General features: G+C 41.1%; 1 protein-coding gene across 5 annotated transcripts in view; it reads right to left on the bottom strand.

Annotated features, from left to right (window-relative positions):
• Nucleotides 1-24944, bottom strand: part of sptan1 (spectrin alpha, non-erythrocytic 1) — a 105874-nt gene that overhangs the window by 28866 nt on the left and 52064 nt on the right. For all 5 annotated transcript variants that reach the window (XM_061747959.1, XM_061747958.1, XM_061747957.1 and 2 more), the window contains 12 exons: nucleotides 21524-21722; nucleotides 18531-18635; nucleotides 18407-18442; nucleotides 18269-18304; nucleotides 17260-17307; nucleotides 13744-13835; nucleotides 12257-12401; nucleotides 11982-12163; nucleotides 7074-7173; nucleotides 6776-6973; nucleotides 6535-6681; nucleotides 6351-6454 (listed from right to left, as the gene is read on the bottom strand). In XM_061747959.1, coding sequence (XP_061603943.1) covers nucleotides 6351-6454; nucleotides 6535-6681; nucleotides 6776-6973; nucleotides 7074-7173; nucleotides 11982-12163; nucleotides 12257-12401; nucleotides 13744-13835; nucleotides 17260-17307; nucleotides 18269-18304; nucleotides 18407-18442; nucleotides 18531-18635; nucleotides 21524-21722 — 1392 coding nt within the window. The remainder of the gene's footprint in view (nucleotides 1-6350; nucleotides 6455-6534; nucleotides 6682-6775; nucleotides 6974-7073; nucleotides 7174-11981; nucleotides 12164-12256; nucleotides 12402-13743; nucleotides 13836-17259; nucleotides 17308-18268; nucleotides 18305-18406; nucleotides 18443-18530; nucleotides 18636-21523; nucleotides 21723-24944) is intronic.

The raw sequence follows: 24944 nt of genomic DNA on the forward strand, positions 1-24944 counted from the left end.
AAACGTGCCAAATTTGTATCATTCCAATATTATCCAAAGGATTTCTTGAATTTAAGAAAAAAACAATTCTACTACATTTATTGAATAATTAATTTTTAGTTTACGAGAAGAAATAAAGCTTGGCCCTAAACAGTAATAAAAGCTCTCTTGCATAATATTTTGTTGCTTACCTTTTAGCAAGGGCAACCGCCTAGGTTTCTAACGTCAGTATAGATTTAAGCTTTTAGCAGAAGTCATCTGATTATTTATCCATTCCTAATTTTGTTTCTCTTAACATTTATGAATGAACAGTTGAATGATTTCTTTGACCCAAGCAAATTTTATCTTTCTCCATGGTTTTTATATGGGATTGATGTCAGAACTCTGTCCAGTTTAATACAAACATTTTGCTTCAACCATTTTGTGTACTTTAGATGCATGGTAATGGCCTTTATTGTCGTGCTAACTTTATTGTCGTGCTATCTTCAGTGGATGGCACATTTAGCTATAAAATACTATTCATCACTTGTTCAAACTCTACAACAGTAGGAGGCAAAACAGTCACGCAACATAAGATGCTATAATTTTTTTCCCCTCTAAATCAGGTTCATTTCTTTGCTATGACAACATAACAGCTTTAAACATGTTCATCAAGAAGAGGGAATAAAATTATGCAACTTAATTTACAATTTTAAATATATCACATGTTCAAAAAAAGCTTTATATCCTGTAACATTTACAATTTTAAATTAAAAAAAAGTGTTTAACAATAAAAAAGTGATAATTTATGACATTTAAATGTTTAAATAGGCAATTTTTCAAAAATAGTTTCTTGTAACATTCAAATGTATTTACAATTTAAAATCTAAATATTTTTCTGACAGTGTGATGTCTTGTATTTAAATTGATTAATTGAATATAAAAAGTCTGACAAATCTTTAAAAATGGTGATAACTTGTAATATTCAAATGTACAATTTTAAATTTAAAGTGATTTTTTTTTTTAATTAAGCTTTTTATACAGCGAAACAATTTAAAATAAACTGATATGTCTTGGAACATTTGTTTAGTACACGTTTGATTTACATGAAAATAAATGTGTGCTATGAGCATTTTAACTTTTTCTTATAACCTTTTGATGAGGGCTATGTTTAATTTTATTATTAGAATATGTGGTGGGCCAATAAAAAACATGCAGAGGGGTGCAAATGGCCCATGGGCCTCACTTTGGACACCCCTGTTCGAAGGCAAAGATAATGGTAAACCGCAATCGTGCATGTAAACACTTGCAAATTAGATGCACGCTATCCATTTTGGTGAACCTGGGTCTGATGTACACTGACTGCGCCATGCTTTTCAGACTACAAGTCGCCTTTTTTTTTTTCCTCCATGGTTTGGCTGGTCCTGCGACTTATATTAAAATATATAATTTCACATGTTCATTATTCCCACACTGACAGCAACGAGAGGGCGCTCTAGGCTTGTGTGCCAGTATCTGCTACGCCGATTACTCCTGTACCACTGAAAATTTAAACAAACATCAACTCATAAAGACAACTGAGAAAGACTGAACACAAATGCCCCCAATAATAAAATCATATACTGCAGATTACAAGCTGAAAGCAGTGAAATATGCAGCCGAAAACGTTAATCGAGCAGCAGAAAGAAAGTTTGGAGTGAGCGAGAAACTTGTGAGGGACTACTGAAAACCGGAGGATAATTAACTGCAATGAAGAAAACAAACAAAGCTCCAGTGGGACAAAAAAGTATTTAGTCAGCCACCAATTGTGCAAATTCTCCCACTTAAAAATATGAGAGAGGCCTATAATTTTCATCATAGGTATACCTCAACTATGAGAGACAAAATGAGAAAAGAAGGAAAAAACAAAAAAAAACAAAAAAAAAACAAATCACATTGTCGAATTTTTTAAAGAATTTATAAGCAAATTATGGTGGAAAATAAATATTTGGTCAATAACAAAAGTTAATTTCAATACTTTGTTATATACCCTTTGGTAATGGATCCCTCAGGGGGGCACAAGCCAGTGCAAACTGTAGGCCAGTACCAAGCCCGGATAAATGCAGAGGCTTGCGTCAGGAAGGGCATCCGGCTTAAAACTTTGCCAAACAAATATGAGAATTCATCCAAAGAATTCCATACCGGATCGCCATAAAGCTAGTGAGAACCCACCTCCCCAAAGCATTGGGGATGAGTGTGTGTGATGCATTAAAATCCTGGGGGGCAGGAAACGTGGGTTCCCCTTCCTGTGGGCTCACCACCTGTGGGAGGGGCCATAGGGGTCGGGTGCAATGTGAGCTGGGCAGTGGCCGAAGGCGGGGACCTTGGCGACCCGATCCCCGGCTACAGAAACTGGCTCCAGGGACGTGGAATGTCACCTCTCTGGCAGGGAAGGAGCCTGAGCTGGTGTGTGAGGTCAAGAAGTTCCGACTGGATATAGTCGGTCTCACCTCCACACACGGCTTGGGCTCTGGTACTAGTCCTCTCGAGAGGGGTTGGACTCTCTTCCACTCTGGAGTTGCCCATGGTGAGAGGCGCCGCGCAGGTGTGGGTACTTATTGCCCCCTGGCCCGGCGCCTGTACATTGGAGTTCACCCCGGTGGAAGAGAGGATAGCCTCCCTCCGCCTTCGGGTGGGGGGACGGTTCCTGACTGTTGGTTGTGCCTACGCACCAAACACCAGTTCAGAGTACCCACCCTTTTTGGCGTCCTTGGAGGAGGTGCTGGGGAGCACTCCTGCTGGGGACTCCATCGTCCTGCTGGGGGACTTCAATGCTCACGTGGGAAATGACAGTGAGAACTGGAAGGGCGTGATTGGGAGGAAAATGGATGGATGGATGGTATTGAGTAAATTGTGTTCTATGTTGCATGTTCTATGTCATTCTAAACGTATTGTTACATATCTGTATCCAGTAATTATGGTCAGCGGACATAGAAAAGTCTTCTTATTTAGTGATTGGTAGGTGCATTGATTTAGTGCATGAAATTAATTTATAAACTTTGAGGGTTTTTTTCCCTTTGCGAAAGAAGCTTCACTATTTGCTTAAACTCAAGGGGGCTCTGGAGTGTTGGTACTCTTTTTTTAAAACGTTTTTTTTTATTGCTGTCCTAAGAATATCGTTAAATAGTTGTTGTAGGAGGTCAATTCCATGTTGTTCCCATGTGCCAAAATAAAGTGGTATATTGTTCATTTAGAAATCTGGATTGTACCAAATTGGGGAGAGCATACTGGGAGCTAATTGAGATTCTGTATCTTCTAAACTTTTCCACCAAGCCATTAAGGTGGATGCGATTATTGGGTTCTTGAAGCATTTATGGCGTTTAAGACTTAAGCCTGAAGAGAAGACTTGGGTTCCTGTAAAGAAGAATATCATCAGCCTACAGATTGATTTTGTGTTCTGTCACTGGCGAGCAGATACCTTTAATATTAGCATTCTGACGTATAGCGGTAGCAAGAGGTTTGATGACTATTGCAAATAGCATTGGTGAGAATGGACATCCTTGTCTGGTTCCTCTTTGAAAAGTAAAACTTTGCGATGTCATCTTATTTGTGGTGACTGTCGCTTTCGGCGAGTTGTATAATGTTGCTATCCAATGTATAAATGAGTCCAAAGCCAGATTTGCGAAATACTGCAAACAGGAAAGTTTAACTTTATCGAAAGCTTTCTCTGCGTCAAGTGACATGATGATTGCATTAAGATTTTTACTCTGTGACATGCTTATTAAATTTAATAGACGTCGGACATTCTTTGTGGAACTTCTACCTTTAATGAAGCCTGTCTGGTCATAGTGGATTATCGACGGAAGTACCTTTTCAAGTCTCGCTGTGAGGGCTTTCAAGATAATCTTGATATCTACATTAATCAGTGAGAAGGGCCGATAATGAGCTGGGAGAATGGGGTCTTCACCCGACTTTAGTAATAATTTAATTGAAGCGGTGTTCGTATGGCGACTTATTTGATCTTTATCGTTTAGCTCCTTGACTTTTCTGTAAAATAGAGGCGCTAGTATTGGCCAGAAATGTTTAATGAATTCGACAGAGATTCCGTTCGGGACAGGCGCTCGTCCCAATTGCATATTTTTTAATGCGTTATGTAATTCTGTGATGGTTAAAGGAACATCAAGACTGTCTTTATTTTCTGTATTTAATTGAGGAATGTTTAGATCCTTAATAAAAGTTTAAATTTCTTTTTGGGGCGGCACGGTGTGTGACTGGTTAGCACATCTGTCTCACAGTTCTGAGGACTGGGGTTCAAATCCCGGCCCCGCGTGTGTGGAGTTTGCATGTTCCCCCCGTGCCTGCGTGGGTTTTCTCCGGGCACTCCGGCCTCTTAAAGAAGAATTTACAGGTCTGCCAGAAATCTTGTTTGTAGGTGACCAAGTACTTATTTTCCACCATCATTGGCTAATTCTTTAAAAAGCAGACAATGTGGTTTTCTGGATTTTTTTTCCTCATTTTGTCTCTCATAGATGAGGTATACCTATGATGAAATTTACAGGCCACGCTCATCTTTTTAAGTGGGAGAACCTGTACAATTTGTGGCTGACTAAATACATTTTTGCCCAACTATAATTGCGGGCCAAAAAGCTAGATGGCCAAAGCTAAAGGAAATGGGTGCTTGAACAACGTGCTGCCGGGAGAGGCTTGTCAACGGTGCGGTTACGTCTCCACGCCCAGGTAGTTGTCAAGGCGATGAATATAAATTACTTTGCGGGAGGACCTTCTTGGTGTTACCGCCTCATGCAACGCAACTGCCTCTCTACCAGAGGACGGACAACGATGTCCCAAAAATTGCCAGTAGACTTCTAAGCCACGGTCGACCGTTTCTGTGAGTTTCTTAAAAAGTAAGTAATTGAGCACAACGTGGGATCGGATCATATTAACATGGACGAGGTCCCCTCACGTTTGACATCCTTCTTGGCCGAAGTGTCGCAGAGAAAGGGCAAAAGAGTGTGAATACAGCAACAACTGGTAATGAGAAATTGCACTTACAGTGGTGCTGGCATGTTGTGGAGAGGAATCAAAATTGCCACCAATGGTCATTTTCAAACAGAAACCCATGGCGTGGGGAGACTACGACAGTGAGTGCACGAGTAACTATATATTACTCGTGCACTCACTGTCGTAGTCTCGCCACGCTGCACTATTTGCATATCTGTTGTTGACCAATATTGGCCACTCATGCCAGAGTAGCATCTGGCAGTTTACAGAGAAATGCATCCAAACTGATGGGGAGAAGCTTCATCATGCAACAAGACAATGACCCAAAACACACTGCCAACACAACAAATGATTTCATCAGGGGAAATAAGTGGAAGGTTTTAGACTGGCCAAGTCAAACACCGGACCTTAACCAAATAGAGCATGCATTTTACCTCCTGAAGAGGAGACTGAAGGGAAAAACCTACAGAAACAAACAAGAACCGAAAGAGGCTGCAACAAAGGCCTGGAAAAGGATTTCAAATGAAGAATACACCAGTCTGGTGAAGTCAATGGGTCGCAGGCTGGATGTAGTTATTGCAAGTAAGGGTTATGCCACCAAATATCAAATGTCTGCTCCAATATTTGCTCACTTGAAAGGTGGGTGGCTTCAAACAAAAGGTGCTCTGTCCTGGGTTGTTCAACACCTCTAGATGTAAACACGATGAAATGAAAGCTGGAATTCTGAATTTTTCCTCATATTCATCTTTGGTCTGAAACCCAAATGTCTTCAGTATACAAGAACAAAGGAATTGACATTGCCATTCCAATACTTTTGGAGGGGACTGTATATGTTTTTTTTCTTCATCATAGATTTTTTGGGTGTGCGACTTCTACGCCGGAGCGACTTATTGTTCGGAAAATACGGTATATGTTCTCGGTGTCACGGTAGGCGACTGGTTACATCTGCCTTACAGTCCTGAGGACCGGGGTTCAAATCCAGGCCCCCCCGTGTGGAGTCTGCATATTCTCCCCGTGCCTGTGTGGGTTTTCTCTGGGTACTCCGGTTTCCCCCCACATCCCTTACATCAACCTTGCGTGGTAGGTTGATTAAAGACTCTAAATTGCCCGTAGGTGTGAATGTGACTGCGAATGACTGTTTTGTTTCTATGTGCCCTGTGATTGGCTGGCGAACAGTTCAGGGTGTACCCCACCTCTCGCCCGAAGATAGCTGGGATAGGCTCCAGCACGCCCATGACCCGAGTGAGGATAAGTGGTACACAAAATGGATGGATGGATTGATGTTCTATCCAGTTTTCTCATAATACAGTGAACCACTGCCTATTCACAATTCATAAATTCACCTATTCACGTTTTTTCCTGTGAAATTTCTAGGGCTCTTAAAAAAAAAAAAAAAAGAAGAACATTCTAACCTGTCAAGAACTTCATTGCGTCGACTGAAGATCTCAGGTTTGGCATAATGGTCAGCTCCAATTAGCTGATTGGCAAAGGATTGCAGAGCAGCAATTTTCTCTTCCTATGTATCCAGATAATTTCCAGTTTATAGAACAAAAAGTAGTAATGCACAAAGATTCCAAACAAGTGTGAAAAATTCACCTGCACATTAATTGCTTTATCAAAGTCTTCATGCTTTTTGATTAACGCCTCAACACTATCAAGAGAATCTCCCTTGTCATCACTTGCAAGGAAGGCTTCACGAGCTGCCATCCAATTCTCAGCCTGTTCACAGTCCCTGCTGAAGAGCTGTGAGATGAATGCAGAAAATTACAGGAGACAAATGCTGATAAACGATGATATAATACACTTTTAAAACAAGTAATCTTTTCTAAGCATTTACCTGCAACTCCAGGCACTGGTCCAGCATCATGCGGCGCTGCACCCAGGCCTTTTCCAGGTCAGCACGCTCCAAGTCTAAAGCCTCCAGTCTTTGCTTGATTTCGGGACTTGCATAATGGCCTTGCACCAACAGCTGCTGTCCAAATTGCTCAAAGGCCTGGAACGTACCAAGACGAGCGTCTATCTCAGTGCGATGTTCCTGGAGAAATGAACATAAGGGGACAAAAATTAGGAACATTTTATATTGATTGATTGATTGATGAATAAATCTTGAGAAGAAACCAATTAGATTTATTGACCTGATGTCTTTCTAGAAGAGCTTCAGCTCCAGTCACATCTTTGGCTAGCTCCTCCGAGGACACCAGTCCTCGGATTCCATTCACCCAGGACATGAGGTCTCTGCAAAAAAGACATACATTTTGGACCATAGGGGCGAATCCTTTTTTTCCCCTTACTTAGTAACGCCATGGAGCGGTGTACAATCCAGAGCAGAAAGCGGCACTAATGCACCTAAAGCTAGAAGCTAACCGCCGAAAGAAGCAGAATAAGTAGTGAAGCGGAGCTGTGTAGAAAAATTAAGTTGTGGAGACTTTTGTGGGCACGGCGAGTGGAAACGAGCCGGCGCAAGAAGATGCACCAGCAAGCATTATATAGGTATACTGGGACCACTTTACATTTGTAGTGACCTATGATGACGGCGGTCAGAAAGTGTGACAGTGTATATCAGACAAATATAAGCCAAGTGAACTTAAAATGCTGTTTTTAAAATGGTGATTCCATTAATTAAGTGGGGAAAAAACTATTCAAAGTTAACTGGTCATGTGTGAAAAATAAAAAGTAACTAAACCTAATAACTGATTGGGCCATCTTCAGCAGCAACAACTGAAATCGAGCGGTTTCTATAACTGGCAATAAGTCCTTCACATCTGTGTGGACATAAGGCCATGCCACTGCATTTCAATCAGATTCAAGTCTGGACTTTTGACTAGGCCACTCCAAAACCTTCATTTTGTTTTTTTAAGCCCTTCAAAAGTTGACTTGGTGTGTTTTGGATCGTGACCCTGCTGCAAAACCCAAGTGCGAGAGGTCCCAAAAATTGATGGCTGAACATTCTCCTTCAGGATAGTTGTCCAGGTCCTGAAGGAGTAAAGCAGCGCAAGACCATCAAACTACCACCACCATGTTTGACTGTTGGTATGATGTTCTTTTTCTAAAATACTGTGCTACATTTAAGTAATGCAGCTCTATGGGGGGCACAAGCCAGTGCAAACTGGAGGCCGGTCCCAAGCCCGGATAAAGGCAGAGGGTTGCATCAGCAAGGGCATCCGGCTTAAAACTTTGCCAAACAAATATGAGCGTTCATCTCAAGAATTCCATACCGGATCGGTCGTGGCCCGGGTTAACAATGTCCACCGCCGGCACCGTTAACCTGCAGGGCACCAGTGGAAATTCAGCTACTGTGGGTCGAAGACGAAGGAGAGGTGGAAAGCCGGTTCTTAGGCAGAAAGAGAAGAGGAAAGCACGGAGCCTAGAATTGAATGTGAGGACTTTGAATGTTGGGACTATGACAGGAAAATCTCGGGAGTTGGTTGACATGATGATTAGGAGAAAGATTGATATATTGTGTGTCCAGGAGAGAGACCAGGTGGAAAGGCAGTAAGGCTAGAAGTTTAGGGGAAGGGTTAAAATTAGTTTACAATGGTGTAGATGGGAAGAGAAATTGAGTAGGGGTTATTTTAAAGGACGAGTTAGCTAAGAATGTCTTGGAGATGAAAAGAGTATCAGATCGAGTGATGAGGCCGAAACTTGAAATTGAGGGTGTTATGTATAATGTGATTAGCGACTATGCCCCACAGGTAGGATGTTACCTAGAAGTGAAAGAGAAATTCTGGAAGGAGCTAGACAAAGTAGTTCTGAGGATCCCAGACAGACAGAGAGAGAGAGAGAGAGACAGAGAGAGAGAGACAGACAGAGAGAGTTGTTATTGATGCAGATTGTAATGGACATGTTGGTGAAGGAAACAGAGGAGATGAAGAAGTGATGGGTGAGTACGGCATCCAGGAAAGGAACTTGGAGGGACAGATGGTGGTAGACTTTGAAAAAAGGATGGAAATGGCTGTAGCGAACACTTTTTTCCGGAAGAGGCAGGAACATAGGGTGACCTACAAGAGCGGTGGTAGAAGCACGCAGGTGGATTACATCTTGTGCAGACGATGTAATTTGAAGGAGGCTACCGACTGTAAGGTAGTGGTAGGGGAGAGTGTGGCTAGACAGTATAGGATGGTGGTGTGTAAGATGACTCTGGTGTTGGGGAGGAAGATTAGGAAGACAAAGGCATAGCAGAGAACCATGTGGTGGAAGCTGAGAAAGGAAGAGTGGCTCTCGGTGGACAGGAGGAGTTTCTAGAAGACTGGACCACTACAGCCAAGGTGATCAGAGAGACAGGCAGGAGAGTAGTTAGTCTATCTTCTGGCAGGAAAGGAGAGGAAGAGACTTGGTGATGGAGCCTCACAGTACAGGAAATCATACAAGGAAAGAGGTTAGCTAAGAAGAAGAGCAACACCGAGAGGACCGAGGAGAGGCGAAAGGAATACATTGAGATGCGACGTAGGGCAAAGGTAGAGGTGGAAAAGGCCAAACAAGAGGCATATAATGACATGTATGGCAGGTTGGACACTAAAGAAGGAGAAATGGATCTACACAGGTTGGCCAGACAGATGGATAGAGATGGGAAGGATATGCAGCAGGTTAGGGTGATTAAGGATAGAGATGGAAATGTGTTGACTGGTGCCAGCAGTGTGCTGGACAGACGGAAAGAATACTTTGAGGAGTTGATGGATGAGGAAAATGAGAGAGAAGGAAGAGTAGAAGAGGCAAGTGTGGTGGACCAGGAAGTGGCAATGATTTGGAAGGGGGAAGTTAGAAGGGCGTTAAAGAGGATGAAAAATGGAAATGCAGTTGGTCCCGATGACATTCCTGTGGAGGTATGGAAGCATCTAGGAGAGGTGGCTGTGGAGGTTTTGACCAGCTTGTTCTACCGGGTGAGAAGATGCCTGAGGACAGAAAAGTCTCTGCTAGGATGAAGGGCAAAGTTTATAAGACAGTGGTGAGGTCAGCCATGATGTACAGATTAGAGACAGTGGCACTGAAGAGAGAACAGGAAGCATAGCTGGAGGTGGCGGAAATTAAGATCTATTCGCTCTAGAAGTGACCAGGTTGGATAAAATTAGAAATTAGCTCATCAGAAGGACAGCCAAGGTTAGATGTTTTGGAGACGAAGTTAGAGACAGCAGACTTCGATGATTTGGACACATCCAGAGGAGAGATAGTGAGTATATTGGTAAAAGGGGGATGAGGATGAAGCTGCCAGGCAAGAGTGCTAGAGGAAGACCAAATAGAAGGTAGATGGATGTAGTGAGGTAAGACATGAGGGCAGATGGTGTTAGAGAGAGGAATGCAGGAGATGGGCTTACATGGAAAAGGACGACACAGGTTATGCCGAAAGGAAAAGAAGAAGACACTGCTACATTTCATTCAGATGTAATGATACACACCTTCCAAAAACCTTAACTTTCATCTCTTCAGTCCATATTATATTCTCCCAGAAGTCCTGGGAATCATTCAGATGTTTTTGTTTTGTTTTTTTGCAACAGAAAGATGAGCCTTTATGTTTGTTTTGGTCAGCAGTGGTTTTTCCTTTGAAACTCTGCCATGGATGCCATTTTTGCCCAGTCTCTTGCTTATTGCTGTGCAATAAACACTGACCTTAACTGAGGCAAGGGAGGCCTGGAGTTCTTTAGAAGTTGTCTTGAGTTCATTTGTGGCCTCCTGGATGAGTCGTTGCTGTTCTGTTGGGGTAATCTTTGTAGGCCAACCACTCCTGGGAAGGTTCACTACTGTGCCATGTTTTCTCCATGTGAGGATAAGGGCTCTTCCAATGGTTCGCTGGAATCCTAGCTTTGGAAATGGTTTTTGTAACCCTTTCCAGTCACTTACTTTATTTCTTGATTGTTCTGGAATTTCTTTGAGTTGTGTCATTTTGCGGCAGCTGTTTCAGACCTTTTGTCCAAGTTGATTTTGTCAGGACAGATTCTGTTTTAAGTGATTTCTTGATTGAAGAGCTTGGGCGTGATCAGTGAAAATTAAGCAAAAATTGTAATTTGCCACAATTAATTAAATTATTTAACAAGGTGGAGTAATTACTTTTTCACACAGGGCCAGGTAAATGAATAGTTTTTTTCCTTAATAAATGAAATCATTTTAAACAGCATTTTGAGTTCACTTGGGTTATATTGTCTGATATTTATATTTGTTTGATGACCTTAAAGTGGGGAAATAAGAATTTCAGAAGGGGGGCAATACTTTTTCACACCACTGTACATATACAATAATTAGTTGCTATATTGTGGTTCACTTATTGCTGATTCAGTGCATTGCAGATTTTTTTGTCGTTGATCAGTATAGTGCAGTTATTCATCTGCACATCTTTTCATTAGCATTCCTGGCTATTTGACTATAATGAGGCAGCAATGACTCAATACAGGTAGGCTAATTTACTTGGCATAAAAAGAAACCTGACTGAGCAATTTCAAGTCGCCATGTTGCATAGTAATCCAGTGAACATGACCTTAATGCCCACTGTTTAATACAGAAGCTACAGTGAGTTTCATGAAATAAGTTCACAAATACCAACCTAGCCCAATGTACAGTATAGCTAATCCACACACACACATAAAAATATGGAACAAATGCAACTAAAGAGCAACGTTTAGCTTGATTTTTCACAACCTGTAGTTCAAGAGAGCACCGCAAAGAATGCTGGCAAGCAGTAGCAACCACCATGATGATTTGCACTGCCTACAACGCCGAGGCCGCACTGTGAGGCACAGTGTCTCATAATTTAGCCAACAAATCGCCCATCTTTCGCACGTCGCCATAGGTTGACATTCATCTCACTCAAGCAGAGCACAGCTGCGTTTTAACCCACTGGAGTCAATTAACGCGGATGCGCATCTAAATCCCATAACTGCTTTGTGATGACTTCGCTGCAAGACAAAGCCTCGCTGAGTCCTTGTTTCAACTTGTGTTGAAAGTGCAGACTTTAACCTTTATACCTTTTTTTTTTTATTTTTTAAATTGTTAATAGGACAAGTAAAACCAGAGTTATGATGAATAAATTACACCATATTACCCCTGATTATAATCACCTGAAGTCAGATAGAAAGCGCTGCAGTTCGTGTGAGTTTCCAAGCTTGACTTTACGCTGGTCAGCGCGTCCTACTAGGCTACTCCAGGCAGTGTTGAGCTCAGTACATTTCTCTTGAATGTCATCCACTGCTTCTGGGTGGGACTGTATTAGACGTTGTGCTGTCTCCCCAAGTGAGTTCACCTTTGAAATTAAAGAAGGAAAATGAGAACACTGTTCGTAAAAAAAAATAATAAAAAAATAAAATGGTTTAAATCTTGTAGATGACAAACTAACCTTGTCGCCCAAGGCTGCCAGGTCTCTCTCAAAGCCTTCATGCTTGCGCTGCAAAGCCTGAACACTAGCCAAATCGTGACCGTAGTTGTCTGTGTTGAGTGCCTGTTTTTTTTCCTCAATCCATTCTTTAGTTTCATCAGCATCTCTGTAAAAAAAAAAATATATATAATAATTTAAAAAGAAAATCCCATAGTTAAAACACAATGGGAGATTGATCTTTCAAGTTAAGTAATGTAAGCATTCATCATTCTATCTCTCTCACAGGCCGCTGTCACAGACTGTGTACGAGCTATACGCAGCATTACAGTAGGTCCTGTTGTGATCATGTGACCATAATGAGTCAATCAAACCATTTGTTTTCTGGAACAGATTTTTAGGCTTTGCAGGGGAAGACAAAGCTTGTTTCAAAGTTCGGAAAACTCACTCAGAAACAAATTTTTATGAATGAATGGATGTGTACCAGTAGCTCCATAGCTGTAATAGAAAGTGGGAACTCAGAGGTCGGGACTCATTCCGGGTAGCATGGATTTTGCGGCATCGTAAACGAGCATTTAGCAACATTTCCGCCGTAAACGAATGTGCCAATGCAGAGACATTACACGGAGAGAAACAAACCACTTTTTAACTTAAAATTTGCATACACCTGTTCTTATTTACTTAAAAGTTATGTTTAATTTGCCTGCTCAGTGTTACTTGAAATTTAGGCTTGAGATGCCTGTGGGGCTTTACTTACAAATTGTTTCCCAGTCTTTCTTTTTTTGAGTTGCAAGCATCAAGATACAATTTGTACTGAAATGTAGACCTGACATGTTTGTGCCTGTTTATTACATAGTCAAATTATTGGTGTTCTTTGTTTTTCCAATGTGAACTGCTTTTAGAGTTTTTGATTTTTAGTGATTTTGAGGATACATTTATCCATGTCCTTCAGTTGGATCAAAATAGTTCATTTTATGGTAAAGGCAGATATTGTTTTTTTTTTTCATAGAAAACAAAACATTGTACATGCAAAACCACTAATGTGAAACGGAAATGTGCCAAGTGCATTTCAATATTGTTTGATGGGTTGGCAATGCGACGGCGCGTTGGACGACTGGTTAGAACATCCGCCTCACAGTTCAAAGGTCGTGTGTGCAAATCTGGGCTCCGACCTTCCTGTGTGGCGTTTGCATGCTCTCCCCGTGCCTGAGTGGGTTTTCTACGGGTACTACGGGTTTCGTCCCACATTCCAAAAACATGCATTGTAGGTTAACTGAAAACAAAAATGGTCCTTCGATGTAGATGTGAATGGTTGTACAGTATAATCACCACACATTTCATATGCACAATTTAAAATATAAATATAATGTTATTATATTTATTTTTAACAACAAATTGAATTTGAAACTAGAAGTCATGGAAAATAGTGACATCCAAATTTAAATATGTATATGTAATTTCCTAATAAAAACTACAGTCTGTATATCTAAATGGGTAATCATAGTTCTCACCTGTGGAATCGCTGTACTTCATGGGCACTACCCAACACGTTACTCCTCTCTTCAGCCAATTGCTGTAGTGATTTCCAGTGGTTATTCAATTCCTGTATGTATAAAAAAAAAAAATGACATTAACCACTTGAATACTCGACTTTACACCGATTTTATTGGCCTTATCGGTATCGGCCGATAATTAGCATTTTATGCTGATCGGATTTAATGTCATAATTCGCCAATCCGATCAATGTCCGCAAGACATTTACTCTGCGTTGCCATCGTGCACAGTATATTTGAATCCAAAAGCTAGTTTATTTTTAGCCTTGTCGCGTGTCTTTTGACGTAGTACTGTAAATATCTGACGGCCAATAAAGTTATTTAAAAAAAAATAAATTAAAAAAATGTCGGCGGTGTGGAACAGACAACACGTAATGCCCGGATCAGACAAATTTTTTTCTTTCACGCTTGCACTATGTCAGACTACTACAATAAAATCTTGTATTCCGATACCACCGCATCCCAATTTTTTACGATCAGTGGGCTTTCAACTCAAATGCGACCGGATACACTCGTTACCATGGTGACGACAACAAGAGTGGATCGGGTCGTGTGTTTGTAAGAACAAAATGGGGAAAAACGTGTGTTTGTGGTCACCGGTGCTCAGGAGAGGACGTTCGTTTAAGGCTTGCTTGAGGTATGTTTCCGTACTTTTAATACGATACGGCTCGCAAGCCGGCAACAAAACGTTATGTAGCTTAGCAAGCTACTGCTAGCACGAACGGTTGGACGCAAACATGCTGCCGTTCTGTTGAATCATGCTCTAAAGTTTCGGGCGGGCGAAGTAATTTAATGAAAAATAAAGTCATTTAATTACAGTAAGTTAGCACCCATTATTTCTGTTTCTATTTGTCGGGTTGAGCATGGAGACTCGGGAACCGATTGGAACCGGGACTAACATTCCGGTTCTCCCGGAATCGTCCAAATTAAAAAGATTTCAGTTCCAAGTTTCGAGGCCTACATTCCGCCGACCCCGAAGAAGAAAGTGGCGAAACCCAACGAAGAACAACATGCACGAACGCCAGCGGCGAACAAAAGTGTGTCTTAACTATGTTAAAATAAATGACCAGTCACCTCAGTGCAACACTTGGATTAAGATTATATTGTGCAAAGGAGGCTTTCATGATGTGTAGAAGTCTGACATGCTAACTCGCGCTCCAAGCCTCAGCCTCCACTGCGCAGAACTTCAGTAAAGTCAAATTGGGTGAGTGAAACAATAAAATACATCTATGGCAACACTGAGGCAGCTAACAAGTTAAACAGTGGCTTGCACTCTTCCACTGATAGCTTTTAGCATTTATTTGAATCTTCAAACCAACATAAGAGCTGACACAAAAATAAAATATGACTTTACCATACTGGAAAGAAAGTATAAACAGTCGCATTAGCAACTTAACATTGAGCTAAAACTTCATAGGTCAAACTAGCAACTTTATATCACAATGAATTAGGAGAGAATTCACAAAAACGTCTCACCGTATCACAAACACAAGCCATATGGCTCATCAGCGGGTAGGTAAATGAATCAACGTTTTCGAGCATTTGGTTCCATTCATTACTCTTTTTCTTGAGTCTCATTTTACTTGTGTCGTGTGAAATTATTTTTCACCCCAAAATGCTGAGTTCCGGTGCGTACATTTCAAAATAAAAGGCTACATGCTTAAAACAGGAAGTCAAGTTAAAACTTGCACTTATAAACCATTTGACGTGATAAAACAGTTGGAAATAAATACTTTAATAATGCTACAGTGGGTACGGAAAGTATTCAGACCCCCTCAAATTTTTCACTTTGCTATATTTCAGCCATTTGCTAAAAACATTTAAGTTCATTTTTTTCCTCATTAATGTACACACAGCACCCCATATTGTCAGAAAAAAACAATTGTTGACATTTTTGTAGATTTATTAAAAAAGAAAAACTGAAATATCACACAGCCATAAGTATTCAGACCCTTTGCTCAGTATTTAGTAGAAGCACCCTTTTGAGCGAATGCAGCCATGAGTCTTTTTGGGAATGATGCAACAAGTTTTTCACACCTGGATTTGGGATCCTCTGCCATTCCTCCTTGCAGATCCTCTCCAGTTCTGTCAGGTTGGATGGTGAACAGCCATTTTCAGGTCTCTCCAGTGATGCTCAATTGGGTTTAAGTCAGGGCTCTGGCTGAGCCATTCAAGAACAGTCACGGAGTTGTTCTGAAGCCATTCCTTTGTTATTTTCACTGTGTGCTTAGGGTCATTGTCTTGTTGGAAGGTAAATCTTTGGCCCAGTCTGAGGTCCTGAGCACTCTGGAGAAGGTCCTTCAGGTTTTTTTTTTTTTTAGCAAACTCCATGAGGGCTTTCATGTGTCTTGCACTACTGAGGAGAGGCTTCCGTCGGGCCACTCTGCCATAAAGCCCCGACTGGTGGAGGGCTGCAGTGATGGTTGACTTTCTCCCATCTCGCGACTGCATCTTCAGCCCAGTCTAAGGTCCTGAGCACTCTGGAGAAGGTTTTTGTCCAGGATATCCCTGTACTTGGCCGCATTCATCTTTCCTTAAAGCCCCAACTGGTGGAGGGCTGCAGTGATGGTTGCCTTTTTAGAACATTTCCCGACTGCATCTCTGGAGCTCAGCCACAGTGATCTTTTTAGTTGTTCTTTACCTCTCTCACCAAGGCTCTTCAGCCTCGACTGCTCAGTTTGGCCGGACGGCTAGCTCTAGGAAGGGTTCTGGTCGTCCCAAACGTCTTCCGTTTAAGGATTATGGAGGCCACTGTGCTCTTAGGAACCTTAAGTGCAGCAGAAATATTTTTGTAACCTTGGCCAGATCTGTGCCTTGCCACAATTATGTCTGAGCTCTTCAGGCAGTTCCTTTCACCTCATGATTCTCATTTGCTCTGACATGCACTGTGAGCTGTAAGGTCCTATATAGACAGGTGTTTCCTAATCAAGTCCAATCAGTATAATCAAACACAGCTGGACTCCAATGAAGGTGTAGAACCATCTCAAGGATGATCAGAAGAAATGGACAGCACCAGAGTTAAATGTATGAGTGTCACAGCAAAGGGTCTGAATACTTATGGCTGTGTGATATTTCAGTTTTTCTTTTTTAATAAATCTGCAAACATATCAACAATCCAGGTTTTTTTTTGTCTCATTATGGGGTGCTGTGTGTACATTAATGAGGAAAAAAAATGAACTTAAATGATTTTAGCAAATGGCTGCAATATAACTGAACAATTTAAGGGGGTCTGACTACTTTCTGTACCCACTGTATATTTAACTTTTAGCTGAAACAATAATTAATTAATTGTGTTAGTTCCACACACATTCCCTTTTAGTTCATAGGTTTGATATTGACACTGGTTATATAGAACCCCGAATCAAATGTTCATTTTAGTTTATGCTGCAGGCTGTTAAGAAAATGGATGTTCATAAAATGGACATCCTTTATTTAAACCATGCAAACTTTTTTGAAATGGATGCTGAATCTTACCTTGATTGTATTAAAGTTGGCTGTTGTCTGAACAGCCAAACGTATGTTCTATTGAAAACAGGGGGACATGGCAGAGAAACAGGAGACAATTAGAGAACAATGTTATGTCAAACCATATTGCATTTACTTATTTTTAGAAACCAGGCTTATATATTTCAGCCCATAGTTAAACAAATATTAGATGGTACATTGCCTTCCTGTCAGTTTTCTTCTACACTTTATGAATTTTGAAAGGATGTCAAGTTTTTGCAACGTTCATGTTAATGAGGACCATGGTACATGTATATTGAATTAAATCAAAACATATCCTCTTGGTTTTAAAATTACAGCGTCAAAAAAAAAAAAAAAAAACGTGTCCCATATCTTTGTCAAATTGGCACCTCAAGGTTGTGTCAAGGAGACCATCCATCCACCCATTTTCCATACTGACTGTCCTCACTGGGGCCATGGGGTAACTGGGGCCTATCCCAGCTTACTATGGGTGAGAGGCGGGGTACACCCTGAACTGGTCGCCAGCCAATCGCAGGGCAAATGAACAACCATTCACGCTCACATTCGCACAAACGGGCAATTTAGAGTCGCCAATTAACCTACCCTGCATGTTTTTGGGATGTGGGAGGAAATCGAACTACCCGCAGAAAACCCACGCAGGCACAGGGAGAACATGCAAACTCCAGACAGGCGAGGCCGGATTTGAACCCGGGTCCTCTGAACTGACATTATAGAAAATGTACTTTTTGTTTGTAAACAATTAGTGTGATCTCCGTAGTGTCTTGACCACCCACCAAAGTGCTAAGTAAATCTTTTGTCTTGTATTTATGCATTTCCGTGCTACTGTTACATACCAGAGGTGCTAAATTACAGTAACTGCCACCACCCAGTTTCTCTGCCCAATCAAGCGATGGACGGAAACAGAGCTAGCTTCTGTATGTTTGACCACGTCATGGACCACACCCTAACACTAATTGATAACTGTAATTTGTTGGCTTGGTGATTAAGTGATATTTACCTTCCAAGGTGATGCAGTTTTGGAATCGGCTTCATCCTATTAAAACATAAAACATGACTGTGTAAAGCCTATTATTGATGCAGTCATTTGTTCTTAGATATCAACGACAATATCGTATTCAAATGTCAATTTGCTTACGATCTTGCCAGGCATTGCACCAGATGTTTCTTGTTGCTGCAAATGAGAAAAAAGGCCCTTTATATTAAAAGGCACTGAAAGAAAAAAGCTGATCCACAAACTGAGACGGGGAGCTGCAACCTACCTGAACTTGAACTACAGATGCTTCCTCAGCCATGAGGCCTTCAGATTCCAGCTCAGAGGCCACTCTGTTGATGTCCCTCAGGCGTGACTCGTTGGCCTTAAGGTCCTGGAAAGCCACAAAACACAAAACTGAAGGACATGTATAGATCATCCTCTGGTTTGGGGATCGATATATTAGTTTAAGACGGTACTCTGTGAGGCACCAGAAAGAAATTTGGGAAATTCGGGGAAATGCAGACGGATGGTTGCAGACAACTACAATATACTGTATAACAATCACCCTCTAAATTGTCTGTGATACAAAAAAAAAATTAAAAATCTACCACGGAAGTTCCACAAAACTGATTCGCTTTTGCTGTACATAGAGTTCTATCTCAGAAATTTACATACCCTCATCACGGGCATGAATATAATTCATTTTGGGCTTCATTTACAAAGTAGAATGATTTGACAACATACATTTTTAAACATACTTTTTTATTCTTCCAAAGCAGAAACCACAGCTGTTCTACTATCACATGGTATAAGCATAAGTGGTAGTGTTAAATTCAGTCAAAGTGAACAATAGATGCCTTAAAGGGACAAACAGAAAATGTGTATGTATAAAACTAGTCTTAGGTCTCTGGAAGGCCAGCCCACCCATAAAGTGCGACAACAAACAAGTAAATATTTAGTTTAACCCACCCATTTCTGAAAATGTTTCTGTGAAGGAGCTGTTACAAAACAGTGAGCTAATTAGCATGATGAACACCCCAACACTAAGTTTTTCAGCCAATGACATGGCCAGTAAGCCTGGCCGAAGTTACAGCGCAAGAACCACTTTGACGCAGTAGCTGTAGCACTGTTATGTCAAAGCCAATTGGTAAGCAGATTTTAAATCCGTGTTAAAGTACGGTTAGGAATCTCTGGCATGAGGACGAATAGATGCATATCTAGATACACAGGGAGAGATTTGATGAAAAAACAATCTCTTTACGGGCTGAACGATTTGATCCGGTGCCGAAAAAATGTGATCGTTAACATTTGCACATGCTAATCATTAGAAGAAGCTTGACTTAACCCAATTCTATAAAATGACATTTGTCTAACCCGATTTTCAAACATGTAAAAGACCGCTTAACCCTGAACCCTGGTTTATGGCACTGTAATATATATATTTATATATTCTTTTTTAAATAGACAATACAACAATACATTTTGAAGATTTTCTCTTCACAAACTCTGTCCATCCATCCATTTTCTGAACCGCTTCACAAGCAGATCAGGAGAAGCTCATCCATGATTTTATCTCAAGTAGACTTGACTATTGCAATGGTTTTCTGACTGGACTCTCCCAAAAGAGCATTCAACAGCTGCAGCTCATTCAGAAGGCTGCACCTCGGGCTCTGACAAAGAGGTCAGAGCATATTACTCCCAATTCTAAAGTCTCTCCACTGGATCCCAGTCAGCTTTCGAAAATATTTTAAAGTCCTGCTACTGGTCTATAAATCACTAAATGGTTTATGTCCTGAATACATGAAAGAAATGCTCAGGGAGTATAAATCCAGTCGGGCTCTGAGATCTACAGACTCAGGTCAAAGAGTGGAGCACAAAGTCCAAAGCAAACATAGTGAAGCAGCATTTAGCTATTATGCTGCACACAAATGGAATAAGTTGCCAAGAGAAGTGACGTCAGCCCCAAGTGCGAATGTTTTTAAGTCTGGGTTAAAAATCTCTTTTTTCTCATGCTTTTTATAGCATTTCCACTTTTAAATATTTCTTGCCCTGTACACAGTTTTAATTGTAATTTTATTTTTCTCTTTGTTTTATGTTTATCAGCTGTTTTTTTTTTTTTTTAAACGCTTTTAATCATGTAAAGCACATCGCGTTACCTTGTGTATGAAACACGCTATATAAATTTGCTTTACTTTGCTTTAGTTTGCAGTTATAGCCAAAGGAAATTGCTGAGATGTACCGACCTTTGCCATATTGTCTGCATGTTTACAATTTGTAGCGCACATTTCCCGTGTCGACAGCGGACCTGAGATAACGTACGTAACGTGACGTTGCACTCCATGTTTACAACTGCTGGGGAAAGGCTATTGCTGTGACCACAAAAGTAGGTTAACTACTGAAAAGCTATTTGATGTTGAAATAGTGACGCTACGCAGAAATGTAGGTAAACTAGTAGTGTCGCTAGTATCCACCACTGCTGGGCTTGGTTGTAAACATAACGCTACCTACGGAGCACAGCGCAAGACATCTCCCGCTTGTTTTACGAGATGAAAACAAAGCCTCAGGCAACCGATTCCTAGCCTCGCGATATCCAGTACACAGCGCTATAACCGATGTATCTCAGGATTCCTGGCGGATTGTGTATCGGTCATCTAATATGCTCTAGATAAAGTTGTATCACTCGCCCTTACGGACGGATATCCGGTCGTATCGGTTTATCATTCCCAACCCCATTCTAAAGCTCGACTATTACTCAACAGTTAGTGTATTCAAAGCTGAACAAAGTTAGTGTATTTTTAGCTGCCTCTGCATCAAGGAAATTAACACATTTCAAAATACTACTCGAAGAGCAATTTCTTCAAAACGGTGTGACCAACAAGAAAAGCTTTGGGATTGTATTTTTCAGGTTTAACAGGACTTTAGTCAAGGTGATGATGAATTATATATTTTTCTAAATAAGTTAGCTTTGGCAGCAAACCTCTATGTACACATGTATCCCTCAACACAGGAAGGGTGAGTAAACGCTGCCAGACAATATGCGGGAAGCTGACAGACTAAGACCCAAAGTTAGTATGCTCCTTCCTCAAAACTGTGTAAGGGTGAATGTTAAATTTCAAAAACCTAAAGTTAACTTGCTTAAGGTAAAACACTTATTTTCATTACTTTTAACAAGTATTTTAGTATTTTTTTATTATTATTTACTGTTATTTACTTTTTCTGAATTGCTACGATTTTTTTTTATTTTTATATATAAATCTTATCATGATCAAGCAATAATACCTTCTGGAAATCGTCAAACTTCTTCTGTAGGACCTCCACCTGCTCCAGGTCTGAGCCCACCTCTTCATTTGTGAGGGCACTCTCCTTCTCATTGATCCACTGCTGAAGTTCATTTGCTTCCCGGAACAACATAAATTTCTTGCAGCTCTTCTCCAACATGTCCTTGCGTTTCTCCCCAAGGTCCAATAGTGTTCCATATCTGCAAGAAAGAAAGCATTAGAGGAACCATGCCATAAAAAAATGGAAAATGTTAAAACATTGTCATGCTGGGTGAGCATAATGAAGATGAAACGTTACAGAAGCTGAACTGAAATTGCAAAAAAAAAAGGACAAGATGAGTCATGTATTTCTTGAAACTTATGAATATGTAATTTGTAGAACAAAACATTTTTAGTAAAAAAAAAAAAAATTCATTGAACTTGTTGTTGGTTCATTGTTATTGAAATATGTCAGTGACAATGTACCTTCCAGTGCTAATCTGTTAATTCCTACATGTTAAAAAACACTGAACAGACCAAGAGTACCATCAATACAGAAATTATGTGCAGGGGTGCATATAGCTTTTGTAGCGGACATGCTCCAAGCGTGATAAACTGCATCCTTCGAAGCCGCCCTGCTGTGAGACTGCCCAAGGAGACGCCTCGTGGACCATAAACTAAATTAGCAGGTCCCCTCGAAATCTTGGTTTACAGTGATCAAGGAGTCCTTTCTTCGTTTGAAATCACAACAGCCAAAAAGGGACCGATCGACGATGGGATGCAAATACAGCAAAAAAACTATTTGCTTAATATCCAAATGTGCATGCAAGGCGCCACCCACTGGCGTTTGAGAGTACTGCAACCTGTGACCTCTCATCTGATGTTTAACCAAGGATAAATGTCTTTTTATATTTCACGAACTATGCAGAAATTTTCCAAATGTATGCCTTGATGTCTGTCAGTGGGTCAACTTTACAAGTGAAATTGTGAGATTTTGAGAATTGTTTGTCTTGATTTGACTCCCAGCAGCATGCAATGTGATTTGAACAATAAGCAGTTGATTTGCCAAAACTAAAAGTATAAACAGTCAGTCCGATATGCTTGACCTCTGAGTAAAGAGAGTACCAAGTTGAGGTTATTTTATATTAATATATGATTTTAAACCAATTTTTTCAAATTTGTAATCTATATTCAAGATGATGGGTGTGGTCTTCTCCAAGTTGTCAATCCCTCTTGCCCACACCCCGCCTCTGGGTTATTTAACTCTTAGCTCCCGCCTTCTGGCTCTCGTGTTTTTTTCCCCCTCTCCTCTGGCTTTTTAGCTCTTGTCGTCGTGGCATCTAGGCACCACAGGCAGGCTTTGGCTGCCCCTCCCCGTGCCCTCTCTTTGTTTGGGCACAAGGCTCAGTAACCGCGAAGGCCGGGATGAGAACAGACTCGGTTTCCCAGCCTATCCATGGGCCACCGCTAGGCGATCATAGCAGCTGCTACTAAGGTACCAGGTACGCTTCCAGCAAAGCGTGATCGCTCTGAAATTGCCAGCGAGCCACAAAAAAGGCAGGAAGAGAGTCCTATTCTCCCAAGGAGGCGTGACGAATAACCATTTTTTTGTTTTCCGCCTCTCACTGATGGTGTAGTGATACACTCGCCTGACTTTGGTGCGGACAGCGTGGGTTCAGTACCCACTCAGTGACGGTGTGAATGCGAGTGCGAATGGTTGTCCGTGTCTATATGTGCCCTGCGACTGACTGGCGACCAGTTCAGGGTGTAGTCCCTCTTGTTAAATCATTAATTTGCTGTGGCTGATCACATTTTTTGGAAAGCTTGCTCAATCAAGATCGTACTTAAATAGAACACCTGACAAAATGAAGTCGGCCAAAAGAACCCAAAGAGCTGCAATAAAATGTCACGACATCAGCCTGGAAAGGGTTACAAAGCCATTCCTAAAGCTTTAGCACGCCAGCGAATTACAGTGAAAGCAATTATCCTCTAATTGAGAAAAAAAGACAGCCTCCTTTAGCTGAGTCAGGGTCAGTGTTCATTACTCAACAATAAGAAAGAGAAGGCAAAAATGACATCCATGGCAGTTCCAAGGCGAAAACCACTGCTGACCAAAAAGAACAAAGGGTGGTCTTTCTTTTACAAAAATAAAAAAATAAAACTTTGAATGATTCCCAAGACTTTTGAGAGAAAATTCTACAGACTCAAGAGACGAAAGTAGAGCTTTTTGCAAAGTATGTGTCTTGTTACATCTGGTGTAAATGTAACAGCATTTCTAAAAAAATAACATCATACCAACAGTCAAATGTGGGGCTGCTTTGTTTATTCAGGACCTGGACGACTTACGGTCATTGACAAAACCATGAATTCTGCTCTTTAGTAGAAAATCTTGAAGGTAATGTTTGGCCATCAGTTCATGACCTCAAGTTGAAGCGCACTTGGGTTCTGCAGCAGGACAACGATCCAAAGCACACCAGCAAGTCAGCTATTGAATAGCTTTATAAAAAATAAATAAATAAATAAAAACGAAGGTTTTGGAATGGCCTAGTCAAAGTTCAGACTTGAATCTGATTGAAACGCTGTGGTATGACCTTAAAAAGGCCATTCATGCTTGAAAACCCTCCACTCTTGCTGAATTAAAATAATTCTGCAAGGAAGAGTGGGCCGGTTATAGAAAATACTTAATTTCACTTGTTGCTGCTGAGGGTAGCCCAACCAGTTATTAGGTTCAGGGGGAAAATACTTTTTCCACGGGACTCCGTATAGAGTGAAATTTTCATAGACAAGGTAAATGTTATTAGGAAGCTGCACCTTTTATTCGTGTTACCTTCAGTGACAAGTTTGTTGTTGCATATTAATCACAAAGAGCTCTACTCTGAGCCCCTCTCTGATGACTGCGCTTCTCACCCTCTCTCTATGGGAGAGCCCAGACACCCTGCGAAGGAAACACGTTTCGGCCACTTGTATCCGGGATCTTGTTCTTTCGGTCATAGGAACATAGATCGAACGATAAATTGAGAGCTTCGCCTTTCGGCTTAGCTCCTTCTTCACCACACCGGACCGATACAAAGTCCGCGCATCACTGCAGACGCTGCCCCGATCCGCCTGTCGATCTCCCGTTCAATTCTTTCCTGGAGTGCCCCCACCCTTTTCCGACTGAGGAACATGATCTCAGATTAGGAGGAGCAGATTTTTAGGCTTTACGCAATCAGAATTTTCGGGGCCAATCACCGATCGGCAAGTTTAAAAAAACGATAACCGATCACCGAGGCGATCACAAGATGGAGCAATGTGTCTGTTTACATGACTTGTTCATTTATTGTATATACTTGTGTACTGTATACTTGAGTATCTTCAAACATATGCGCTAGCATTTTAGACAAAAGTTGAAACAATGAGCTCTGGGGGGCATTCAAGGATTGGCCATTGACATAAGTTTAGGT

Source organism: Phyllopteryx taeniolatus, chromosome 15 (genome assembly GCF_024500385.1).
Source record: "Phyllopteryx taeniolatus isolate TA_2022b chromosome 15, UOR_Ptae_1.2, whole genome shotgun sequence".
Lineage (NCBI taxonomy): Eukaryota > Metazoa > Chordata > Actinopteri > Syngnathiformes > Syngnathidae > Phyllopteryx > Phyllopteryx taeniolatus.